Source organism: Erithacus rubecula (assembly GCF_903797595.1).
Source record: "Erithacus rubecula genome assembly, chromosome: 1".
NCBI classification, from domain to species: Eukaryota; Metazoa; Chordata; class Aves; order Passeriformes; family Muscicapidae; genus Erithacus; species Erithacus rubecula.
In genome coordinates this window covers 95,426,318-95,450,040 of record NC_136658.1, presented here as the reverse complement: position 1 = coordinate 95,450,040, position 23,723 = coordinate 95,426,318, and the positions used below count along the sequence as shown (strand labels likewise).

The following is a 23,723-nucleotide window of genomic DNA, read 5'->3' as shown; positions in this document are numbered from 1 at the left end:
AGGAAAACACAGTGGACAGAACCTGTCAAGATTGGTTTTGATGCCTTTCCTGAGGCCTGATTAGGGGGGCACTTACTCTAGAGAGACCCTTAAATAGTCTGCTGGGGGAAGAGCATGTCCTTATGCAGCATATTTCCACTTTGCCCTCCTGACTCTCTGGATCACAGTGACCTATGGGATCAGTTTTCTTATTGAGCAGCAATGCAAGTTTATTGTGCAGCTGCTTCTCAGTATCCTACAGACATGTACTGGAACACCATGAGTAGATGAACCCTGATATTTGTAGCTGGGTCTATAACAGAAAGTACATATCCAACTATCTGTTCCTTCTGGGAAGTTCCCACAGGCCAAGTTTTTCACTCCTCAGTTGAGTAAATTTGTGTAGATTCAGGAGGAAGTTCCTATCAGGACTAAAGAAAAGAGAAGCACAGTGAGTTGTGTTGGCAAAAATGAAAGGAAAAAAAAAGTCTTTGAGTACTTTCAAAGAAATCACTGCTTCTTGTCAGCTGAATCACCATCAAGTGCTGGCCTATCTCATGGAATAATCAAGAAGAATGAAACTCATTTCACCACCATTCTAACAAGGTATTTTTAAGAGAAAGAAAAACCTTCAAAAATAATTTGTGTGAAACCACCAAGTGACAGTAAAATAATGAGTTCATTCTATTGCTGCCTAAAGAAAATGAAAGATAAATAACCAAATGCTACAGACTCTGTTTCATATCCAGGTTTTCCATCATTTCAGACAGTTACAATACAATATAGCACTGTATCACTAGTATTAAGAGAATTAAAACTAAATATAGAATTACTAACAGATCAAGAGACCCTGAACTCTATGAGAAAGAATGTAGCTGACCTTTGGGTGCTGCTACACTCAGGTTATGGTGAAAACAATGATGGGCAACTGACAAGTAGTTGGGGCTTCTTTTCCTTAAAGGGCTTTGTATAAGGACTTCATTACTAACATCAGAAAGAATTGCCTAATGCAATCTAATAAAACAATTGCTATTAGCTGCAATCATACAGCATGGAGCACACAGTGCTTCTTTCAGTTTAGGAAAACAGAAGTGACTTAGAACACGACAAACAGATAGGCTGATGCCCCACTCTTGGGAATAAAGAAAAGCCAGATGAGACACTGACCAGCAAATCTGCCCAGCTGCTTATTTTTGCTCATATAAATTGGTAATTTCAGTGCTTCTGCTCAGAAGTAGCAAAGCAGTAATTGCACAGATCTACCAGGAAGCTGCCTATATCAGACTCAGAAAAGGCCAGCAAGTGGAACTTCAGTCAGTTCCTCCACAAGAAGGAAAACTCACCCCTGCCATGCTCCTGAAGATGGATTTCCTGTGCTTTGTTTTGTCTCTCTGCATTCTATGTATATTGTATTAATGTGTGCATTAATGTGTGCATTTGACACTATAAAAGTGTCAAAAACAAGAATAGTGAGGTTCCAATTGAAAAGTGGCATAAACTACTGAGAAAACTGAAAGAGGGTGGCTGTTTCTTATCAGCTGCAGGAGGTACAGAGTCAGAAGCTGCTGATGCTGAAATGTGCCAAGGAAACAGGGATACTGAAAAGCCTAATTGGAATCATCACTTATCATCACATACCTGTGCTAGTGCAAACATAATGGAAATGCAGCAACTGCACAACACCAGGCTGGTAATTCCTCAGTGAGCCATCTTCCAGGGAAAATCAGACATGCACTGCAGAAACTGACTGAAATGTCTTATTTAACCTCAGAAATGAGGACACAACCTGCTGTTCCTGGCTGATTAGAAGTGACTAGCTCTTCCTAAATCAATACACATACTGTAGACATCCTCATGTCTTGACCACAACACCCTAGGGGGCCATACCAGACCCAAACCAGTGAATTCTTACAGCCAGCTGTGATGGGCTTTGCAGAATATTCTTATTCTGACTGAATGCCCACTTTCATAACAAAGCCAAAGAATATGAGTGAACTAACCCTGTGGTCACCAACAGAACAGCATTTACATCCTCATGCTGCCAGTGCAATACACAGGACCACCAAGACCCTGCACAAACTGAAAATGCTCTCCCATAAAACACCACACAGTCAAAAAACCCCACATGAACTAACAGCCTCTGGAAATAGGGACAAACTGAGATTCTGAAGGCAAACAACAGAGACAAATTAGTTACAGCAGGGAATCACTGATGGAATACAAATGTAATCTAAATACAAATACATACATAAATACAAATACATACATAAATACAAATATAATCTAAAACCCCTGCTCCTGCTGCCCCTCCTCCCCGTGGTTTTTTGGGGTTTTTTTTCTTCTTTTACACAATGTCTGATCTTTTACACAGGGAAGTAGAACAATGCCCAGAAAAGGGTATAAAAAATCCTTGCTAGAAAAAAGAGTATGTGCTCTTTTTGGAGGACAAATTGCTGAATTTAGGATTACAATCTTTGTTGTCTCTTATCTGTAAAATCCAAAATTAACTGCCAATCTACGAGGGAAAGGAAAACTCAGTTTTAGATTTTGATAGTTCATGTAATCAAATCCTATTTTGTGAATTGTCTAAATTCTAAAATGCCTCCCTTTTATAAACTGAGTTTTCCATAGTGTGAAAAAAAGTTTATTTTGTTTCATCTCTTGATTTTGGGTATCAAGTCATGTTAATCTGTAACTTCAGCGTGTTTTAAGCTAACTTAAAACTTTCCACAGTGAGATCCGTTTCCAAGGGCTGTCAAACAACATCTGAAACCACTAACTGAAAGCAATGAAAATACTCTGTGATGATGGAAACGATGTTCTTGAAGAAGAAAAATACAAATTGACTGTTGTCCATTTCAAGTTTAAAACCACTACTGTCAGTTTGCCTTTTTTTTGGTACATATACTTTTCCATTTTCTGTGTGATGTTTGAACAGTAGATCATTTTACCAAGATCCTTATGTATGTTAGCATTGTGTGGACTTGCATCCCCTGTGCCACGGTGCCACTGACATGCCAGCATCACATCTATGTCATCATGTCATGCTTTCTGTCCAAGAAGCCATTACCACCTATTTTACATTTGTCTGACAGGTACCACCACAAATTCTGTTCTACATCAAACCATGGGTCAGCAGCATATTGGTCCCTCCCATATTAAGTATCTGCAGACTAACAAGAAAGCAAAACCTCAGGAGATGCAGCTATTTTTAAAAGACTAAACATTCAAGACTATGTATTTCCTCATTTTTATTTTTAACTGTATTTTTCTAAAACATATTAAAATAGAAAAGATGTTCATCTGATTCATACAAAGAAAATACCAATAATAAAATAAGTAATAAAATACTGAAAATATATGAAAGCACCAAAACATTAAAATATTCATATTGGCAAAGACTCTACTAATATATTTCTGGCAATTTTACAGTAAAGTGCTATTCAATCCACTCAAATTAAGGAATTGGCATTTTTATAGCATGGTTATTATTATCTTAAGGTTAAAAATTATTTTATTACTTTTCTCACTAAGATAAGAACCCATTTTGTTGGAAGCAAAGCATTTGAATTGCATGCACATAAAAATAACCCATGTAACAGCTTCATTATAAGCAGTTAAGAATATAAAATGCCAAATCATTAGGAAGACAAAATACTGAGAAACAAAGGAGGCAGAAATGAGATTAGTGAAAAATTAAGAAAAAACAGATGTGGTATACAATTGTATAAATTAAAAGAGGACAGAAAACTGTGCACCAAACATTTCTATAGCTTTGCTTTTTACATGGCATTATTTTAGTAATCATGTTGCTGGCTTTATTAGTTAATCTGTTTATTATTTTAAACTGCCTTTTTCTATTTCCTAGAAATGATCCTACATCACCAACACACTGTAAGCAAAAGGACAGAAGCAGAGTATGACCTTTATTTTGCCTTAATAATAATTTCTCATCTATTGAAGTCAGCACTTCAATAAACTAATAAATCTGTTACAAAGCCAATTTGTAGCAAAAATTAATTCAAGTAACATAATTATTTTAAATTTTTTAAATCTCTTAAGGTGAAAATTTTAAATGTATGAAAGATACCATCGGTCTGCTTTTATCATTTTAATATACATATTTACAGCAATGAGTACAAAGAATCCTTGTTAGCAAAGTTCTTTCTAGCTTCATGCACCATTTACACAACAATTTCTGTGAAATGGCAGATATAATACTTTTATGTTGCCTTCAAATTTATTTAATCTTATTGATTTGACTTGCTTTTTTCATAATTTCGTATATAATTTAACCATATTGCACAACTCAGAGTAAGTTCTTATGCTGAATATTTAATAGCCTTTTAATGAACCAATAATAGGCCATCACAGTAAAGAAGTCAGCTCCCACACTCCTTCTGTAGTTTGAATACAAGTTGCTTTTTAAAAAAACAGAGAATAGGAATAGTTAGGAATAGTGTCTTGTCTTGTGCGTATGTTACTTGGTAAGAAATGTTTACAATAACTTTTCATTTAGAAGAAGCACAAAAATAAGGAATTTAACCAATGAGAGCAATGACTGAATTATTAAATCAAATTACTGACAACAAATGTCTTCTTTTATGTGCATGTACATATACAGATTATATTAAAAAATCCACCTGTACTACATAATTTCTGAAAATTTTCCTGGATGAACAGATCAGCTTTGGAATACACTAAGTTGACTGCATCTTCTATGGGAGTGATTCAGAATGTAAGAATGAATATGATGAAAATAAATTAAATATTGCATTTAAAGTAGTTGAATAGAGGAAAAAAAAGCACAACAGTCTTAAATAATGTTGTATTTGGTTTCCTCCTTCCAGTTCAGTAGTTTTTATTGAGTTGTACAGTGAAAATAGGTCCTAGTTTTAACATCTTCCTTATGCCCTATTCTAAGTGTCAACTTAGACAATAATTTCAGTAATTTTGTTTGCTGGTCATTCATTTCTTCTATCTTTTTTTTTTTCCCAAGTAAACTGTTCCTTGTTCATTGCTGTAGGCTCACAAACCCCATTTTGGCAGTTCCAGAATCCAAGTGCAGCACTGCAATCTTTTTGACTCCAATGAACCATGACAGGCAGCAGCACATCCAGGGCACACCAATTCTTTTCAGCTTCTCTGGGCATATGCCAGGTAGAAGCAGAAGGCAGCAACAGTAACTGATAGCAGTGATAAAACAACTGACAGCTGCTGGAACCAGAGGCAGCGATTCATCTGCTCCTCAAGTCTTCTATTAATCTGCAGTAAATGAGTTAGCTGGAAATAGAACAGTTTCATTAAGTTAGAATTGCTGCACTTGAAAGTACTTGGCAATTTTGAGCTATTTTGGCAATAAGTATAACCATAGACAAGAAAAGAAAAAGCCTTCTCTCAGTGGTCTCTCAGCAATACCTTTCTATCACTACATACTTCAGGAATCTGTTCCCTACAGGAGCTTCAAATCTTGAGTTAAGGATAACCAGTATGGCCTGCATCAAGCAGATGACATCTTTACACTCAGAAGCAAAAAATATCACTGATGCTCATTGATATGCCAGATCTGCATATTCACAAGAAAAATGAGCAAACTGCATTGAAAATTTAATGATTATTAAATCATTAAGCAAAATAATTAAATCACTATCACTGATGTAATTACGTTCAATTGCTGTGATGTTAAAATAGTATAATTTGCAAAATACCAAAAAGGTTCAGTAAAAATTCTTTTTATCTCTTGCATATTCTATAATTTTGCTGAATATTGAGCATGAAGGAATCCACTATTACCTGTATATGTAAATCTTCATTAGTTTTTGCTGGAATGTTAAATGCATTGTCTTTTAATGTCAGAGAAGAGGGCTTACTACTTTCTATGACGTGACACCTGAGCCTGTAAAAATAAAACATGCACATACAACAAAAATCACAAATGTAATGCAACATTGTATAATTAAGAGTAAACAATCCAGCTTAAGGGGATAAAGTCCCTGCACTTTTAAAATTTAAGACACAATAATTATAATTACACTGCATCTAGTCTAGATTCACCAAAAAGTAAAGGTCAGGCTTGTATTTATCAGTAAATAATGTACATAGCACACTTGTAATCAAATATCCTCTTTTATTGTTTCAGGGTCTTTTTTAAAAAACCCCAAATAAATTCCACCACTTACACAAGGAAACTTAAGGTGACTCACATGATGGAGATTTTATTCAAAAGGGAAGTAAGGGATAAGCCCTTGAAGCAAACACAGAACAAGATTTAGGCATCAAGACTCACAAAATACTTTTCCCACTGTAATTTTGGCCATGAGGGGGGTAGGGTAAAAGCAGCTCCAACAAATCAGCCCCCCCAAATCTACAGAAGAACCCCAGAAACAATCTAAGGCAAAAAACCAGCCAAATCTGCAGGGAACTTTTCCTAGACATGTTCAGTGATACCACCCAATGTGACTGAATGAGAGAGAAGAGCAATAGGTGCATTTTAAAAGTTTATGGGGAAATGTATTTTTCTAGATATTTTTCTAGATGACTTTTTCACCACTAAATATTAAAAATACACATACAAATGTGACAGGCTTTACAAAAATTTTCTACAAAATTCTGATTTTTGCTAGTAGAAAGGGAACATTTTAAATATTGCCTAGAGAACAGTTTTGCATTTAATATGTGTGCTTTCCTTGATTGCTTCTTTTTAGAAAACTTAAGTGACACATTCTTATTAAAAAACCAAACCCCCTATTGTCCATATGTATTGTCACATGCATTCATATTTTTCCACTTAAATCTTAATCATGAGAACAAGAAGAAAAAAAAGAAAAACATGTGCAGAATACCATTTTATAATTAAACCCACATCTAATCAGTTAAAACAGAGCAAAAGTCTCAGTAATGTATTTTGGTCAGTAACCACACACAAGTGAGTTTGGAGAATCCTCCTTTGATTATGATTACACAAGTGCTATAAATCAGCTAAATAATAAAGGTTAAAAAACCCCAAACCCCAGAACCTCTTACCAGAAAACCATATGCTCACCTATGTTCCATCACTTTGGTCCTAGGGACTTCTTTCCAAAACTGAGTCAGTTCTGGCCCACCTGCTCCAGAAGACTGGTCCATTTCTGCTGCCATTATAAGGAAACGATCCTGCAAAGAAGCTGCAAAACCTGCCCTCAAGCAAGACAAAAAGAAAAGAAACAGTGTGCTTAGATAAAATGACAATATTGCAAAGAGGACAGAAGTATTTTGGACAAAAGTGCCATAAAATGAGAAATTGTTTATTGCAGAACACCAGACACTGACTTACTAGAAATAAAAATAAGGAAATCATTCTCTAAAGCTCAATAATTCTAATTACAGTTTTCCCAAAATTATATAGGTTCATTTTAACAGAACTAATTTCACCTGAATAATTCAACCCAAAATTTTTAAAAAATGTATTCTCCAGCAAATTTACTTGTCCTTGCATCAATTTAGGAAACTGATTTACTGCAGATAAACTCTCACTCTAATAATGAACCAGCAAGACCACTGCCACTCAGACTTTGTTTTTTTAAGGCAAGAAATAAAATGGGCTGCAGACAACAGCTGCCTATGCCTGAGTGGAGCAGTAAATCAGTACAGGGAGTTACTCAAATCCTTTCTGACATCCATGTTTTTTTAACAAATGGTACCACTCTCATACTAGAGTCAAGTAGACATGGGCATCAGTCAGTTCTACACACCAACAAGCACACACAACCATCAGTGTCTACAGCATGTCTAGAAACACAGCTTGCCCAGATTGCTTACAAACTCTGTTTCACATTCTTACCACCATGAAGAGAAACTATTATATCTAATGATGTGCCGGGCTCACAGCTGCTGTTACTGGGTTTAACTCTGTATTTTTCAGGGGCAGTTGTTCTCACCTATAAACAAGAAATATGAAGGATACAGTAAGTGCGTGCACAAGCTACCATTGTTTCAAAACTTCTTTCATTCTATAATAACTAAATCCCCAAAAGCTTGACTATTAGGAGAAATGTCGAAAATACATCATTTTGTAGGCATAATAGGACTCTTGCATACTCCTTTTTCTCCCCTCAACTGTGTTTATACTTTGTTTTCTTGCATTTGCAATTTTTCTTTTGCATACGTTTAAAACCAGCCAAGAACATGTTAATATAAATATAAAAATATGAAAACTTTAAGTTATTTTAATGTGCAGAGAATGCAAAAGATGCGAAAAAGCCCACAAAGATGCAACTGTATTTCTGATACAAATATAACTGCTAATTCCTTTAATGGTGCGTTTGTAATGGATCTGCATAATTTTGGAGCATTATTAACTTGTTTCCTGCCATTACTTTAAAAAAAAAACATTCTAAAAAGATGACTTTTTAATGCTCAAACCTTACTTTTTCAATAAATATTACTTTCACTAAAAAACTAACCATCACTTTAGCTTTTTTTTTAGTCAGTGCTCCAAAGATGTATAATACTAATTATTCCCTTTGAGGTGGTACATCGTAGTCAGATTTCTTTCATTTGCCTCAAATATCAGTACACAGTAAAAAAAAAAAAAAATTGTCTGTAAAATGGATTTAATAGTATTCTTCCTCCTTACAGAAAACAAGAAAAAGTTACACAGTTAGTAAACCAGGCCACAAATAAAACACTTACTTTAAAAGCCACTACATTTTTAGTGACGTTTGTGAGAACTATCAAACATTTTTTCTCTCCAGTTTCTTTGGATCCAAAATACAGCTCTTCTGCTGGGCTAAGAGGAAATTTTAAAAGAATTAGTTTCTTCAAATTATCTCTATAATAGATCATAGTAAAAACTTGACCACACTACCACGAAAATAAAATACTTTCTATCCTGCAGCTACAGTCAGCATAAACAGATTTTCATTAAAAAAAAGCTATGAAAACAAAAAGCAGAAACTTTGTAGTGAAGTTGAGAGTTGACTCAAGACAAGTGGAACTGGCTGCCTCAACTGATTACTGCCCTTGCCTTCTGCCATCTGTGACAGCAGGAACAGATACACAGTCAGCTACTGCATCTTTGGGCAGTGTGTTAAGGGAAAGCATGGCTGACTTTAATTTATGCCCATGTTAAGGAATATAAGGTGTCACAAACAGGGAGTAATTTCCACTTCAAACTATCCTTGTCATGGACATAGTGCACACATAAGAGAAGGCAGATATTCACAACTGGCAATCATTTCAACCACGACAGCTGAATTCACTTGTACTTATGAGTCAGTCTTCACATACTTGTGGTACCACATGCATAAATAAAGTTATTGCTTGTTTTTAATGTTCTTGTGCAATTAAGAGAGACATGCATGAGATATTTTAAACCACATCAAACTAACACAACTCATTTTGGATAAGCATTCAAATGAACAGGTAGGTAAAAGGTAGAGAGGGCATGCTCATATAATACAAGTCGAAAGGAAACCTGAGTAGCAAGTGAAGAACTTTTCTTTCATTATGTCACATGAGGAGCACACAAAGAACTGCTGTTCTACTCTGTACTACTGAAGTGCATATTCTTTTTCAAGACACGTGATTTTTTTTCCCATGTCCTCTTTCTGGAATGCCAATTTCATGTTAATTTGACCTCCTCCTCAACAGACTTCCTTTTATGGTACCAGTACTTCCCTGAAACCAGCCTATAAGCTGAGGAGAAAACCCATTGGTGCTGTAGAGCAAGGGTGAACGCCCATGCCAGAAGCAGATCCAGTGGTGACTGTGATGTTGGGGTGCTGGTGTTTTACATTGCATTAGTCAGGCCACATGACAAGACTACTTCTGTGGAGGGGATAAGGAAGTGTGCCAAATAAGGTAAAAACCAAAAACCTGATGTGTTTAAAACAGCTTCATTGGGTAATCCTCTCCTCCTCTCATTATTCTTTCATTTCTGAATTGTCAATTTAACCAGTGAAGGGTTGTAGCTACAATATAGTTTATCTATATTAATGCTGCACTACTGTAGCTGCGTTTAACAACGATTGCAAGATGAACCATAAATGAAACAAGATAACATTAATCAGCCTCAAAACAAGCCACAGACATGATCAAGGGAAGGAACATTCTGCCAGAGCCTGATCTTTCTTGTTCTACCACCTATGGCCATTGAGCAAAAAAAACCCAAAAAACAAAAACTTGAGGACCACAGCTGTATGGCTCTTGTCAGTGAAATCAAGTTCCACAGGATTGGGGGTAGGTGGTGTGTAGCTAGGAGGAGAGTGGATTGTTTAAACAAACACCCAAGCTTTTTAATTTTTACAGATGCAGGAATTTCTTTACCCTGATGTGATATAACCAGCTTGTACTAGAAATTCTTGTACCACAACAGATCATGAGTTGCTCTTCCACTAGACAGTGCAAGGAAACTGATTCTTTTTATTTAATCAAATAAATTCATTTATTGAGGAGGAATGTCAGAGGCAGCCTTTCATTGTAAGGTATACAAGACAAATACAATTGTGGCCTAAATGAGCGAGACAGCTGACTCATGAGCATGACTAAAAATACAAGAAACAAAAGAGCACAAGGAGCCAGCTTTGGTCCATGGTTTTATGGTGCCAGAGCTGCAGTGCCACAGCTGCGTGCTCAGGCTCCAGGCTGCTCCATTCACAGAGCAATGCTGGGAGATGAGCAAGGATGCAAGTTAACATAGTGGCAGAGCTTATGGTCTTCTGTGATAGGTGCCTACAGCTGGTTATGAATGGCACTATAGAGTATTGGTTCAATCACCTTCAGTTCAGTGATCCGAGAATCAGTGGAAGAAAATGAAAACTAGTTCTAGCTTCTCCAGAGAAAGAGCATTAATGAAGAGCAACAGCTGCACTCAGGATTGATTTTTCTTTAAAAACAAAACAAACAGCAAGGACAATGGAAACACCAGTATTTTATTTTCCATGACAGCAAGACTACAAGTATTAACACCTCTATACTTGACTGAGTTTACTCTTCCATGTGTTGCAGTCCATGTAAGTTACTTCTATTCAACAAAAGCTTGAAGTATTTTAAGAGAAATAAAAAAATAATAAAAAAAAGATGTTTCTGGGGGTGCCAGGGGTGTTTCTGTTTGTTTGGATTTTTTTGTTGTTATCTGCTTGTGATTTGTGCCCCTTTCTTTGTTAATTAAAAAGTAGTTAGAAAAACACATCTAGCATTTGTGATTGTCACAGAAAATGTTTAACATTCTTTTGTAATCACAATTCTGCAGTCTACGCCTTTGTCTTGACGTACAAGAAACTAAGGCTATACAGAGGAGGTTCTTCTTTTCAAAATTAGGAAAAATTTACACATACAAAATAAATTTATGCTAATGAGCATGTCATTATTCAAATTCATTCCAGCACTTAAAAAGCTAGCTAAGAAATTACCTAAAAATTAGATATTTTCTTCATTCATCTAATTGCAAACTGAAAGTGAAAATAAAAGTTAACATCTAAATCAAATCTAAGTAAGCATCTTAACCTAAAAGGCAGTGATAAGAAAAGGTGATATTGGCTAATTGATTTCTTTATTCTAGTTCAGTGATAAAAATGACCGTGAGATGCAGCATCTTGGATGACAAAACCTTCTGAGTAGATATGCCATTATAGAGCCCTTTCCACACAAAATAAATTGGACCCATTCATTAAGTTTAACTGGTGGAAACTATTAGTGTTGACATTTATACCATCATGAGCCAAAAGAATTCAAGAAAGATTTAACAGTGAAAACTGTATTGAAAAAACGTTTTTTCTTGAGACAATGAAATCAAAGTGTCAAACCACTGCTCTCATTACACATAAGGACAGGCTTAATTTAGGTGGTTTTTCAATACAAACAAAACCCTTCTATAATTCTATGGAATATACACCTAGTAGTACAAAAGTATGCCAAACTTTGGTGACACCAGAAGATTCACTACAAACTTTTAAAACCAGAAAAACTCTTTGAGCTTTGTAAAAAAAAACCCCTCTTAAAAAGTTGTTTACAATTTGTTTTCCTCTAACAGTCTGAAAAAAGTTTATTTTGAAAACCAACTAGTTCAGTACTCAAGTGTCCAAGGCACACTGGAAAAAGAAAATTAAAGAAAATTTTTATTACCTGATATGTAATAAAGGTCCTTTAAAAGTGGTTAATGCTTTCTTTGCATTTTTTGGTTTGACCTCTGTTTTGTCAGTTTCCTCTGATTTGGAAATTTGCTCTATAGAATTCATCTGAGTAAAAATGATAGTTATAATGAATAACTAGAAACCTGGATTACATGTTACATAATCATGCAGGTATTTCAGAGAATATGATGAGGCTTATTTCAACAATTTCTATATTACATACCAAGCTTTATACATATTTATTCCCTGAAGGTGCTTTAAGTCCTGAATACAATTATTTACTAGAGAAGTTACATAACACATTAAATATGTATGAAACAAAACCTAGGGTTTGTTTTTTTTCCCACGTATTCTCCTGCTGTTCAGGTTGGCTTTTGAAAACTCCAGACATATTAAGCTGTAGCACTTCATTTATCTAAGAGTATAAAGCACTGGTATTATTCATCCACTGCAAATTAAAATTAAAACAGATGCACCAATACAATAACTGTATCACTGTAACAGAAAACACAGTACCAATTCCACACTTCATTGCATTGCAGGGTAGCTAAACATATCTTCATTGCTCCTAGATGAAACTCTGAAGTATTTCAGAATATAAATAATGCTGATGGAATTGGTGCTTTCAAAACTGCAGGTATATCTTAGGTTCAGAGGGTTTTCTTCTATAACATTAAGAAAATACATGCAAAACAGGGCAAGTGCTGGAGGTGTACAGAAAACTGGAAGAATTAGTGAGTGACATAATGATTCCAGATCAGCTGACTGAAGAGTTTGCTTAGCCTCCTTTTTTATTACACTTTTAATAAAGAGAAAACACATGAAGAGAATTCAGTCCATGCAAGTTCGAAGAATAGGAATGAAAGGAATACAAAACAATATGAAATAGTCTGTATAAAAAGAACCCACATAGCAACTTTGTTTTTATAATTATATAAAAGTGGTAGAAAAAGGTTAGTGTATAAATACACTGTACTAGCTATATGTTAGGCTTTGTTCTACATAAACTGCCAGAAAAAAATATTACTATGGAACACATGAGTGGAAGCACCTACAGGACAGGCACTTACTAACCAAGTTTATTCATGATTCCCTGTACTGAAAAAAAATTGAGTTGCACCTTACACTGAAAAAAAGTGAAAACAGTTATATGCTTTATGGTATTCCAAGAGTAAAAAAAGTAAAAAAAAAAAAAATACCTTAAGTAGAAAGTTAAGTCACCCAAGCAAATTAAAAGCCAACAAACACTGAGGCTTATTCAGCACCAAAGGTAACTCACAAATTGAGCAGAAATTCTCCATGTTTCTGTATGAGAATCATGGCTTGCAAAATGTGCGCAAAGCAAAAGAAGCTACTGAGTCTAACCATGGTTATGTAATGCTTTCTTCTGACCTTAAGGTCAGTGAAATTATCTTCTTTTTTTTTGAAAAGTTGGCTAAGTTGCAAATAACAGCTGGACTATCTAGTGAGACCCACATTTCAAATTATTCTGACAAACCCAGAACAGTAAATAAAACTGTATTCTACTCCATTAAACAAAAGTTTTGCAAGTAATATTCCAAATTTTATCATGATATTAAAGTAGTGAAATTCAAATTTTTTTCTACTATTTTCAAGAGCAATATCCCCCATTACTATCACTGCATATTCCTAAATATCACTTCATATGAACTTTTGTAAAATGATGCCTTTATTTCTGGATAAACAACACTGCAGGAAGATTATGTTGCAAAACATGATTGATGGAGTAGGAATACAATTTCTCCTGAGAACAAGTGAAAACATTTATATGTTGAAATTTTATCAATAATTTAAGAAAACAAATTAACATCCAGTAGTGCATAAATATTTAACCTAATATTTTTTCATGTACATACTGATTTAAGCATTGGAGAAAACTAGATCTATTTTTAAATGGTCACCAGTAGATATAACAAGATTAAAAAGAAACCAACTAGAAAGAAAACCTTTGAAAACAAAATACAGAAACTTCCTTCCTTTTACTGTATAATTCACTGTATTCCAAGAGATAGACTAAATACCTGCCGAACATTTTATGCATTTTGAAGCATGAAACTTGACTTAACAGACCAATAATCAAGGTTGAAACTGCAACTATAATTCTTCAGTTTTCCTGTATTCTTTTGCTAAATTAGAAGACAGAAAAACTGTTAAAAATGCAACACAAAGACAAGCAACCAAAATTATTTGCCTTTTGTCTCCCTTTGTAACCATCTAGCTGGTCTTGCCTAAACCTTCACTTAGATACCTTTTTCTGATTAAGGTTTTGTGCTTCATTCATGTCCCCAGCCTCCTTGGTGTCTGCATCTATCTCTTCTTTACTTTCATGCTCATCTTCACTTGTAATGGGCCCATTTTCACATAAAGGAGTTTGAAAATCATCATCAACCAATGGAGGATAACTGTACTTGAAAGAATCCTGAAAAATAAGATTTATAAAATATGAGCTGAGTGGATGAGAAGTGCCTTCTCTAGGGGTTTTTTAAATGGAAATATTGCCATTGTTCCTTGTTTCAAATTACTTTTATGTTTCATTTATTCATTTCAAGTTGCACCTCTGCACAAAAAGTTGACACAAAGAGTTTCCATTTTATCATCAATAGACAAAGAAATACAGTCATCCAATGAAGCCAGTAAAGAGTAACTTTTCTCTATAGTCACAGCAAAACTGCAGAAGCTGGTCTATTGAGGATCAGCATTCAGAGTCTTATTGTTGAAGGTCTGTTCTTAGTTCTCAAAAATGTGGTTTAAAACTTATGACAGTTATTTCTAAAAATATTTCAAAATGATGAAAGCATCAGTTGTTCCTTGTATGTTAGTTTCATAATGGCCAGTTTAAAAAAAGGAAATAAATCCCCAAACCATAAAAAAACCCCAAATAATCCCTTAAGTTTAAGACAATGTGTGGACCTTTAGCATATCCTGCAATTCAGACCTCTAGTATTTGGATTGCCAAATCAATTTGAAGACCTTATTTAAGACATATGAATAAAGCAGCAGCAGAATACTTAAGTTCTCAAAGACTCTACAGTAAAGGTAACTTCTCCATTGGATGATCAGTATAAACCACTTTTTGCTAACTAGAAACTCTCTTAACATTCTACAAATCATTTTATTACATGTAATGTTAGAGGCAGCGTTTGAATGGGGATCTCTGCTCCTACCACATTTTCAAGCAGTTTTAAGTATCAAGTAAACTGAATTAGTCTGTCAGCTTTTCCAATGGAAAAAAATTACATAGCTTTGACTCCTGCGAGGCAGAATGGAGCAATGTCCCTGCCTCCCAAATGATGCCCCCCTCATCAGAGAGCTACAAAAAGGTGTTTCAAGAGAGTTCTCCACAAGCAAGTACATTTTCTCAAAACAAGGAACAATGTCACGTTAATGTCATGTTAAGAAAGATTAAAAGGGAAAAGTTTTAGATGGAACCAACCATTTAAAGAAAGAACAAACAAAACAGCATACTTCCTGCTCATCTATAATCAAGGTCCAAATCTCATCTACTCTTCAGGCTGTAGCAACACTCAAAGACCTCTAGGTTAATGAAACAGGTATTCCCTGGCTCAAACAATATCCTATTAAGGGCCTGAAAAACAAGCTTTAAGTATCAGTTATAAACAAAATCACTATTAGAAGAAAAGACTACAGCCTGCTAGAAATGTTACAGTCTTACAGAATACTGACATCCCACATTGGACAGAAACATCAAGCTTCTCCTTATCCAGACCAACAAAGTTTGGTCACTCCCTTCCAGCACAGGATGAAGGGCATATAACAAAGTGACCTTAATAGAGGGAAATTAATTTTGCTGCACACCTTACTCGGCCATGTTAATCCATGATGCTGCATAGCTTCAAGAGCTGAACAGAATCTCATCACAGGGACAACTCAGTGCCACACTTCATAAACACAGTGCCTAAGTTTCAGTGGAATGGGTATATCTACTAACAGGGTGAAAACTTCAGCCGGGTAAACAAGACAGATTTATTCAATGCATGACAGAGCCATTTCATAGACTTATGGCTCTTTTTTATAGAGGATCTAGGGAATTCATACTACTATTTTTGGCAGTTTTTGTAGAGGCATCTTAATCACAGCAGTGATATTTTCTAAGATTACACGTGCAGTGGCCATGAAGCCATATGCAAGCTTAGCCCTGTCTTAACTTCAGGCCACTGACCTACATAAGGCACTTCCAAGAAAACCTGTGGGCTATCAATTTAGATACCCAGGTGAAGAGAACAGCAGTTGCACACATTGTTCAATATTGGCACCAGTTGAGAGAATCTTGATCAATTCATCCTTGTTAAATCCATCTTCTGACAAAGAAAGACTGGGAAAAACAAGAAATCAAAACCCTACTGTCTGTACATGTCTTGCATCAAAGTGTATACTGTACACTGCATACACATCAGTCTTGCAGAAAGTATTACTGAAGAGACAACAAATCTCCCTGCCCAGTCAGAAATGTGTATGCTTTAAGAACTGGACTGTTCCAACAGCTGGAAATGGCAGAATGTGTGATACAAAAGATAGGAATGCCAGAAAACACTAAGTTAGCATGCATTTATTACTAAATGAAAACTATTACCAAGTGGGTCTTGAGCACCTAACCCTGATTTTCCAGGCTGGCTAGCATTAGCTTGCTCCTACATCAGCCTCAGGCAATTTTGACAAACTCTCCAAAATAAACCTGCTATAAAGAGAATTACTTCTCTGCACAATGGACAAGAACAACTCAAAGCCACATCCATGGTATGTACCATGTATGGATTAGCAATATGGTAACAGCCACAGCCAACAGACTGAGGAGGACTTGAATGGAATTTAGACCAAATCATATCCCCAAGTCCTGTAAAACCCAAGTTTCTGTTTTCCATAACTAGTTTTAATGCTTATGGTACTCTGGAGACACCTTTGCCCACTAGTTGTCTAAAATCAAGCATGGAATATTCCTCCTTTCGCAGCTGGCTGACAGTCAATCAAAGGTTTTTAAAGCTATGGAAAGTTTTGATTCATCTTTTGAGTGACCTTGAGACAAACTTAAAACGTGCTTAGAAATAACTTCACTGAGACACTGAGGCTTAGAGGCTTCCAACAGAGACAGATAACAGTACCCTTAGTTAAGCGAAGACTCCAAGTTCAACATCATTAATTCTATGGATCTTTTTTGGTACTTCCAGAACTAGTCTCTAACATTCTTCTGGAATACAAAGAACCTAAGTGCAGAGGAATCTAGGTGTCTCCCCAAATTAACTTGCCAAATGATCTGCTCTGCTAGTTGACTACATCTGGCAAGACCTGACTCCTCTAAGTTGGATCCTAGTAGGGGACACAGCAACGGATGCACAGATAGGCTGTGCTCTTCACTGGCATTATGCTCATTGCAAATAGGAAGACCTGTAACTAAACATGTGGAAATCAAAGATGACAGAGACACAATCAGAAAGAGGCAAAAAAAAAAAAAAAAAAAAAAAAAGTCCCCCACAAACAAAACCAAAATCTTGAGAGAAATCAATTTGTGCAGATTAAACAAGTCAGATACTGCAATTATTGTCAGGCCTGACAATACTGGTAATGGTGAATTGTACTTTAGCAAGCTGCCTCAAGAGAAGTCAGTGCTAATCACATCAAGAAAAGTTACATTCTGAGAAAGGGCATCAAGTTGTGTCTTGTCTAGTAAGTGAAAAACACCCTGCTCTCAGAGATGCAAAGATTCTGCTTTACTGTGTACACTGAAAAAATCTTGGGAAGAAAGATTCAGAGCACAATTTTAGAGTCTTGGTATTTGCTAACAATTCTTCCAAAATATGACAGTTCTGAGGTTAAAAGCTCAAAACGCCCACCAAGTGAAACTCAGCAGTTGGACTAAGCCTGTGCTGGTTCAAAATACAAAGCTCTTTATATGCAGAGATAAAGCTGTTTTTCTGAAATTGTTAAAACCTCTGGAGTCTTTGTCAGGCAAGTTTATTATTGTTCTACTGCTTTATTTGTGCCAGTGACACTTTTTACCCCAGACATATGATTTAGATAAGCTGGCTCCACGACTCTGAAACTTGTTAATGCCCTCAGCAGATGGGCAACATGGAGACAGCTGGATCAACAGTCACTAACCAGCAATGAGACATTCCAGGCCTAAGGCAGGATTGCAGATAACTCTGAGTGTTCCATCAAATGCTTCAGGAGGATATTTAGCAAAACCAAAGTTTTTTTCTTTAAGGACATAATGGACTATTAGGTAAGACAGTCTTAAAAAGCAGATGGGAAATACTCAGCTTTAAAAAAAATCTTGCTCCTATATTGTCACAATAGGACAATACCACAGGAGCCAGGCCCAGAAGCACTGCTAAACAACATTCAATCTCTTACTGAAGCCATTCCAGACATCATCAGTCCTTCCCTCAATGCCCAATCCTGCAGTGCAGCAATTTCAGCTTTCCTCCATATGAGAAAGTTCTTACATGAGACTGGGAGCTAGGGCAGCAATTTTCCATGGAGAAAAACCCTATCTTTTCTTCAAGAGTCATGCACGTTTTAAAGTCTGCTAATCTCAGTCAAATGAAAATCCAGGTAACATTCTTTTATGTTCCACAAACAAGTTTGTTTCAGCCACAATAACCTGCCCTGAATTCATATCCAAAGGAACATGGCCTTCCTACAATTGCTGAAAGACAACCCTCCTTTTCTCCACACTGTTGGAGATAAACTCCAAAAATACTACCATAAAAGGCCTATTAACATTTTTAAGCATAGTTTTTCTGAAAATTTATTTTAAAGATTATGCAATACTGATATACTAGCCTTGTGAAAAGTGAAACCTTTTGTGCAAGATGCTTGTGCTGTTTCACTCTTTAGATTTCACTAGAACTGGATTCTGGTTCTGTTAAACTGATGCTGCTTGTGCTTGGAGCTCCACTACACTCTTTGAAAAAAAAAAAAAAGTCTTCTACAGCCATGTCTTAAAATGCAGCCCTAGAGATGGCAAAGGAAAAACAGCCACAATCTTTAGTGTCTTTAGTGAATCATAGTTTTGGAACAGAACTAGAACTCTCAGAGGACAATGAAACCCACTTTCTGTTCATAGAACTTGTTTCATAAGCTAACGCCATCTCTAATTCATCAGGGAGGAAAAAAAGTACAGGCAATGATGATACTTAAATAATTTTTCTTCAAGGTCTGAAAAACTAAGTGGTTTTCAGGGACTTATAAGGGGATGAATGATTCAGAAAGAATAGTTCTGTAGTTAAGAATGTATTTAAAAATGCAGATACCAAATGCTCGTGAAGTTAACCTATTTTATAATATTGGGATTTTGAAATCATCATTGGCAACACAATTTCAAGAAATCTCCCATCTGTGAAGGGCCAACCCTCAACTCCACATATGGAATTTATATAAGTGTCTCAATCTATCACAACAGGAACCTGAAGTTTCATACTTACAGTTCCACCCATGTGAGGTGGCAGATACTCTGCACTGATGTATTCCTGCACGTCACTCTTGTTTGTGAACTTTAACATGCTTATTGCATCTGGGCCAAGCCAACCCTTCACAATTTTAAAAGCAGCTTTAAAAAACAAAACAAAACAAAGGCATACATGAGTTAACAGGAAAGAAGTTTTGTAATTTTGTTTTTGAAGGGTTTTTTCAGTGAATTGGTAGATCTTACATAATACAAGCGAGTTACATCCCTCAAGATATTGCAGAACCTGCTCTGAAAGTATCTATAATTGGAATGAGCAATGCAAGGGAAAAAAGGTATTATTTACAGAGACAATATAAAGAGTATCTTTGATTTAATAACTGACAACTCTGTTGTCTTGGAATTTAGTCCTTGAAGTACTGAGGGGGTAAAATTCCAAATCCCAGTGAGGGAGACTGGGGAAGATAAGTATACACTCTTACTTGCTGAAATGTTTTGCTGATTTAAAGGGTATTTGAATCTATGAAGCAATACAAAGACCATTGTTGATTCAGTGACAGGAAAACATGAACATGCAGGAAAATATAAAGCCAACATAAAAATATATATTCATAGGGCAACAATAGAGGAATAGATTATTTACCCTATACATTATAGTTACAGGTAATTATTGAAGTACCCATATCAGAACAAATGTAACCACATCAGCATCCAGTGTCAGGCACCTATTTTAAAATGTGTATTCTAGTTTTGAGCTGGTTCTAAGTCACCATCACTGCTAATGATAGGATTCCTGTTAAAAGCATCCAAGGAATGGACAATTTATGAAGGTCTCCTAATCTTTGAAAAAAACAGGATGAATACAGACATACTTCATGTAAAGCACGATCCAAAATACAATGATAAGAGGAAAAATAAAAAGTATGCAACCTTTAAACTGACAGATTTAAAGATGTATGTTTAACAAACTCCATTATCCAGCTACTCTGTATCTACACAGAGCAGAAAAATGCTTCTTATTTATGCTGCTAAATTTTAAGTTATCACAATTTGAAAACACAAGAAAATCAAAAGCTTACCATTCATTATCCATGGCATTTCAAATATTACTATTTTTGCTGAAAAGAAGAAAAAAAAATCTGAATACCAAGTGCTAGGTATTTCTCTATTTAAGAGCAAGTACAGTAATAATATTAATGCAAAAAAGTAAATATTCACTTTTACAAACCTCCATGTTCACCCCCCTGTAAAAACAATTTTGTACAAGCTTATTTTCATTTAGAAGCATTAACTGATTGCTTGGAAAACAGGTAACAAAATTCCAAGTTATACACTGTTTATGTACTTCCTTGGGTATTTCTTATCTGACATATTGTTACTAATAACTCATCTTGTAAATAAGGCAAAGAAAGGCAGGATCTCAACCGGACCTAGAAAAGCAGCTACTGAACAGAAGAAAATTTAATAAGTATATTCAGCACCCCCTACTTCACAAAGAAACAAGTAACCATAAGTCCTGTAAATCTATGTTTTCCAAATAGTCTTTATTTAACCATAGAAGTTTGAAAACACTTAAGTCTCCCTTTTTTTTTTTTTTGCTCTTGAATGTCAAAGTATACAAAAAACAATGTTGCACTTGCCTTTAAGTTTGATATTTGATCAAAGCTTTGAACTTTGATCAGTAAGCCAAATTCTAATATTCAGAGTTTAAGCAGTTGCTGTATGTAACTTCAACATTCACAGACATTTTCACCTAAAATTTACAACACATTTAAGATGAGATAGCATAAACTATGCAGTGTTTGCCTATGCATAAAAAAATAGGAGACAAGTATGCAGAGTTTTCTAAGTGTGTACAAAAAAATGCCTTTTCAGAATAAACCATTGCTTCCCATAAATTTCTAGAGCCATTTATTCTTTGACCCCTGAAGACTCCTAAAGGATACAAGCTTCTACCCATACAACAAGTAGCAAAGGAAAACAAGTCAATTCCTGTCTATTATATTCTTACAATAGTTCTTACTACGTATAAATGTAGTAAGAACTATTACTTAGTAATAGTAATAAACATTACTTCACAAAAAGACAGTTGATTTTTGATGAAAGTAAAGTTTATTCACAAAACAAAGGTGTACTAAGGACAAGAATATCCTAATCCTGTAACACTCACATGGTTTCATGGTTACCCCAGCAAACACATGAAAAATACACCTTTATCTTCCCCATCTTTTGTCGTATTATGAAATGCTCTTGTTACACAAGTCTACAATACTTAATATTTAATATACAATACTTACTGAGGAAGTTTGGGTAATAATCTGTAAAACAGTTCACAATAAACCTGACAAAATCCAAGTCCTAAATAAAAATAAAAAAAACACAGCATAAATGCAAAGCAAGACAAAACATTAAAAAACACAGGCTTAGTTAAAGCATTTAATGAAAAACATAAGAGAGATATATTGTAGTCAATTATGTTCCAATTTTACATACACTGTCAATATCCTCAAAACACAATGCAAGGCTTTTTCCTCCATTAAACTGCTGCAGGATTGTTGCCACACTTTCCCTTATAATCTCAGAAAGAAGCCAATAGACCTCTGATCAGAACAATAACTAAAATATCTAAAGTACTGCAGAGTACCAACAGGACTTAAGATGTGCAGAAAAAAAACAGAGGAAAAATAAACCTTTGGTACTAGAGAAGCTTGACAGATGGAAGTGTACTCAATATATTGAAATTTCCCTTCAGTAATTATCCTACATACTGTCCAAAACACTACTGGACTCAGTATTATATTTCCAAAGGAAAAAAAATAGGTTTTCCTTTGAAGAGAATTGTTAGGTTGAATGTTAGTTGGTGGCATGCAGAGAAACTGTGGGCAGAGAAAGGACTCAAAAGAGCTGCTTCTACACCACCCATTTTCAGGATGCCTCTATCCAATGATCAACTGTAGAAAAATAGTACAGTCAGTCTCCTTTGCCAAATTCAGGTATAATGGAACTGACTACACAGTAAAGGGCAAAGAAGGCCTTTTATGAAACTTAATTTTAGAAATAAAGTAAGAGATACCTTACCACAATAAGGTACTCAAGTGGGAATCCTGCCACGAGTGCATTCCCCAGTCCTTTTAACAGGAGTGACCACCACTACTACTACTTTTAGAAATAGTACAGAGCATTTCTGGCTGAGGATCCAAAGCCTGTCATAACAGTAAGAATGGGGAAGGAGATCCTAGGGTGATGCAAACACACTACCAAAACATTTCTGGACAGAGTGAAAAAAGTCCCCCCCAAAAAAACCACTCTGTAAGGGGACTACCCACAACCTGAAAGCTTTTTAAGTGGCTTCAGCAACTAGAAACTAACTGAAAGCTTGACATCTTTACTGGCAGAAGGTGGCCTCTAACAGAAGCATTTATCTTAACTGTCTGTTGCTTGTACCAAACACAATGTCTTTCATTTAACAGCACAAACACAACGACAGATTCAAATGATTCGAATCTCCATTAATCAGGATGCTGATCTCTATTCTGCTGCCTGTCCAAAAGCAGTACTACCAAATAGCAGAAGAACAGAACCATTATTTTGATGAAAATCTGGAATTAGAAGTGAAGATTTCACTTTCAATAACTGCATCTATTCTAGTTACCTGACCTGGTGTGACACGCCCTGAGCTATCAGAATTATCTCCTGCATAACAGTGATAAAAGTGATATAGTAGATGTCCACAGCAACAGAACAAACAAATGAGGCATGCTCCTCATGAGATCCAACTCCCTTTTCTTTTAGGACAGATTAATCAATTACTCCACATGGCTACAAACAGCCATCATAAAATATTCCTGCTCTGTGATAAACATACTAACTATAAAGCAAGGTTGTACAATGGGAGAGTTACAGACAGCACTTGCTGAGATTTGGTCTCTGGGAGTCTCAAAGACACAGGGGAAAAAAGATACAAAAGATACAAGTTTCAGCCATTCTTGCAATAACAGACACTCTGTAAGAAAAATGCAAATTCATTTTATTTTTTAACTTGTAGACAATCTGTGAGATATTTAGTTATTAGATTAAACCAATAAATATGTACTGATAAGCAAGATCTCAACCTTGCAATCTAAACTAGCTCAGCCACCAAACTAAAAAGCAAGTTTTCAGCAGGTTGCAGAAGACAAAGCTTAATATGT

General features: G+C 35.5%; 1 protein-coding gene across 2 annotated transcripts in view; it reads right to left on the bottom strand.

Moving 5' to 3' along the window:
- Nucleotides 1–3,210: 3,210 nt before the first annotated feature.
- MOSPD2 (motile sperm domain containing 2) overlaps nucleotides 3,211–23,723 on the bottom strand; it is a 32,556-nt gene continuing 12,043 nt past the window's right edge. Inside the window, exons 6-15 of one of the 2 annotated variants that reach the window (XM_079320520.1) lie at nucleotides 21,831–21,891; nucleotides 20,613–20,651; nucleotides 19,553–19,677; nucleotides 14,359–14,529; nucleotides 12,082–12,194; nucleotides 8,650–8,746; nucleotides 7,799–7,895; nucleotides 7,022–7,151; nucleotides 5,773–5,875; nucleotides 3,211–5,262 (exon numbers count right to left, since the gene is read on the bottom strand). In XM_079320520.1, coding sequence (XP_079176646.1) covers nucleotides 5,116–5,262; nucleotides 5,773–5,875; nucleotides 7,022–7,151; nucleotides 7,799–7,895; nucleotides 8,650–8,746; nucleotides 12,082–12,194; nucleotides 14,359–14,529; nucleotides 19,553–19,677; nucleotides 20,613–20,651; nucleotides 21,831–21,891 — 1,083 coding nt within the window. In that variant the 3' untranslated portion in view covers nucleotides 3,211–5,115. The remainder of the gene's footprint in view (nucleotides 5,263–5,772; nucleotides 5,876–7,021; nucleotides 7,152–7,798; nucleotides 7,896–8,649; nucleotides 8,747–12,081; nucleotides 12,195–14,358; nucleotides 14,530–19,552; nucleotides 19,678–20,612; nucleotides 20,652–21,830; nucleotides 21,892–23,723) is intronic. The other variant, XM_079320521.1, reaches the window with a different exon arrangement.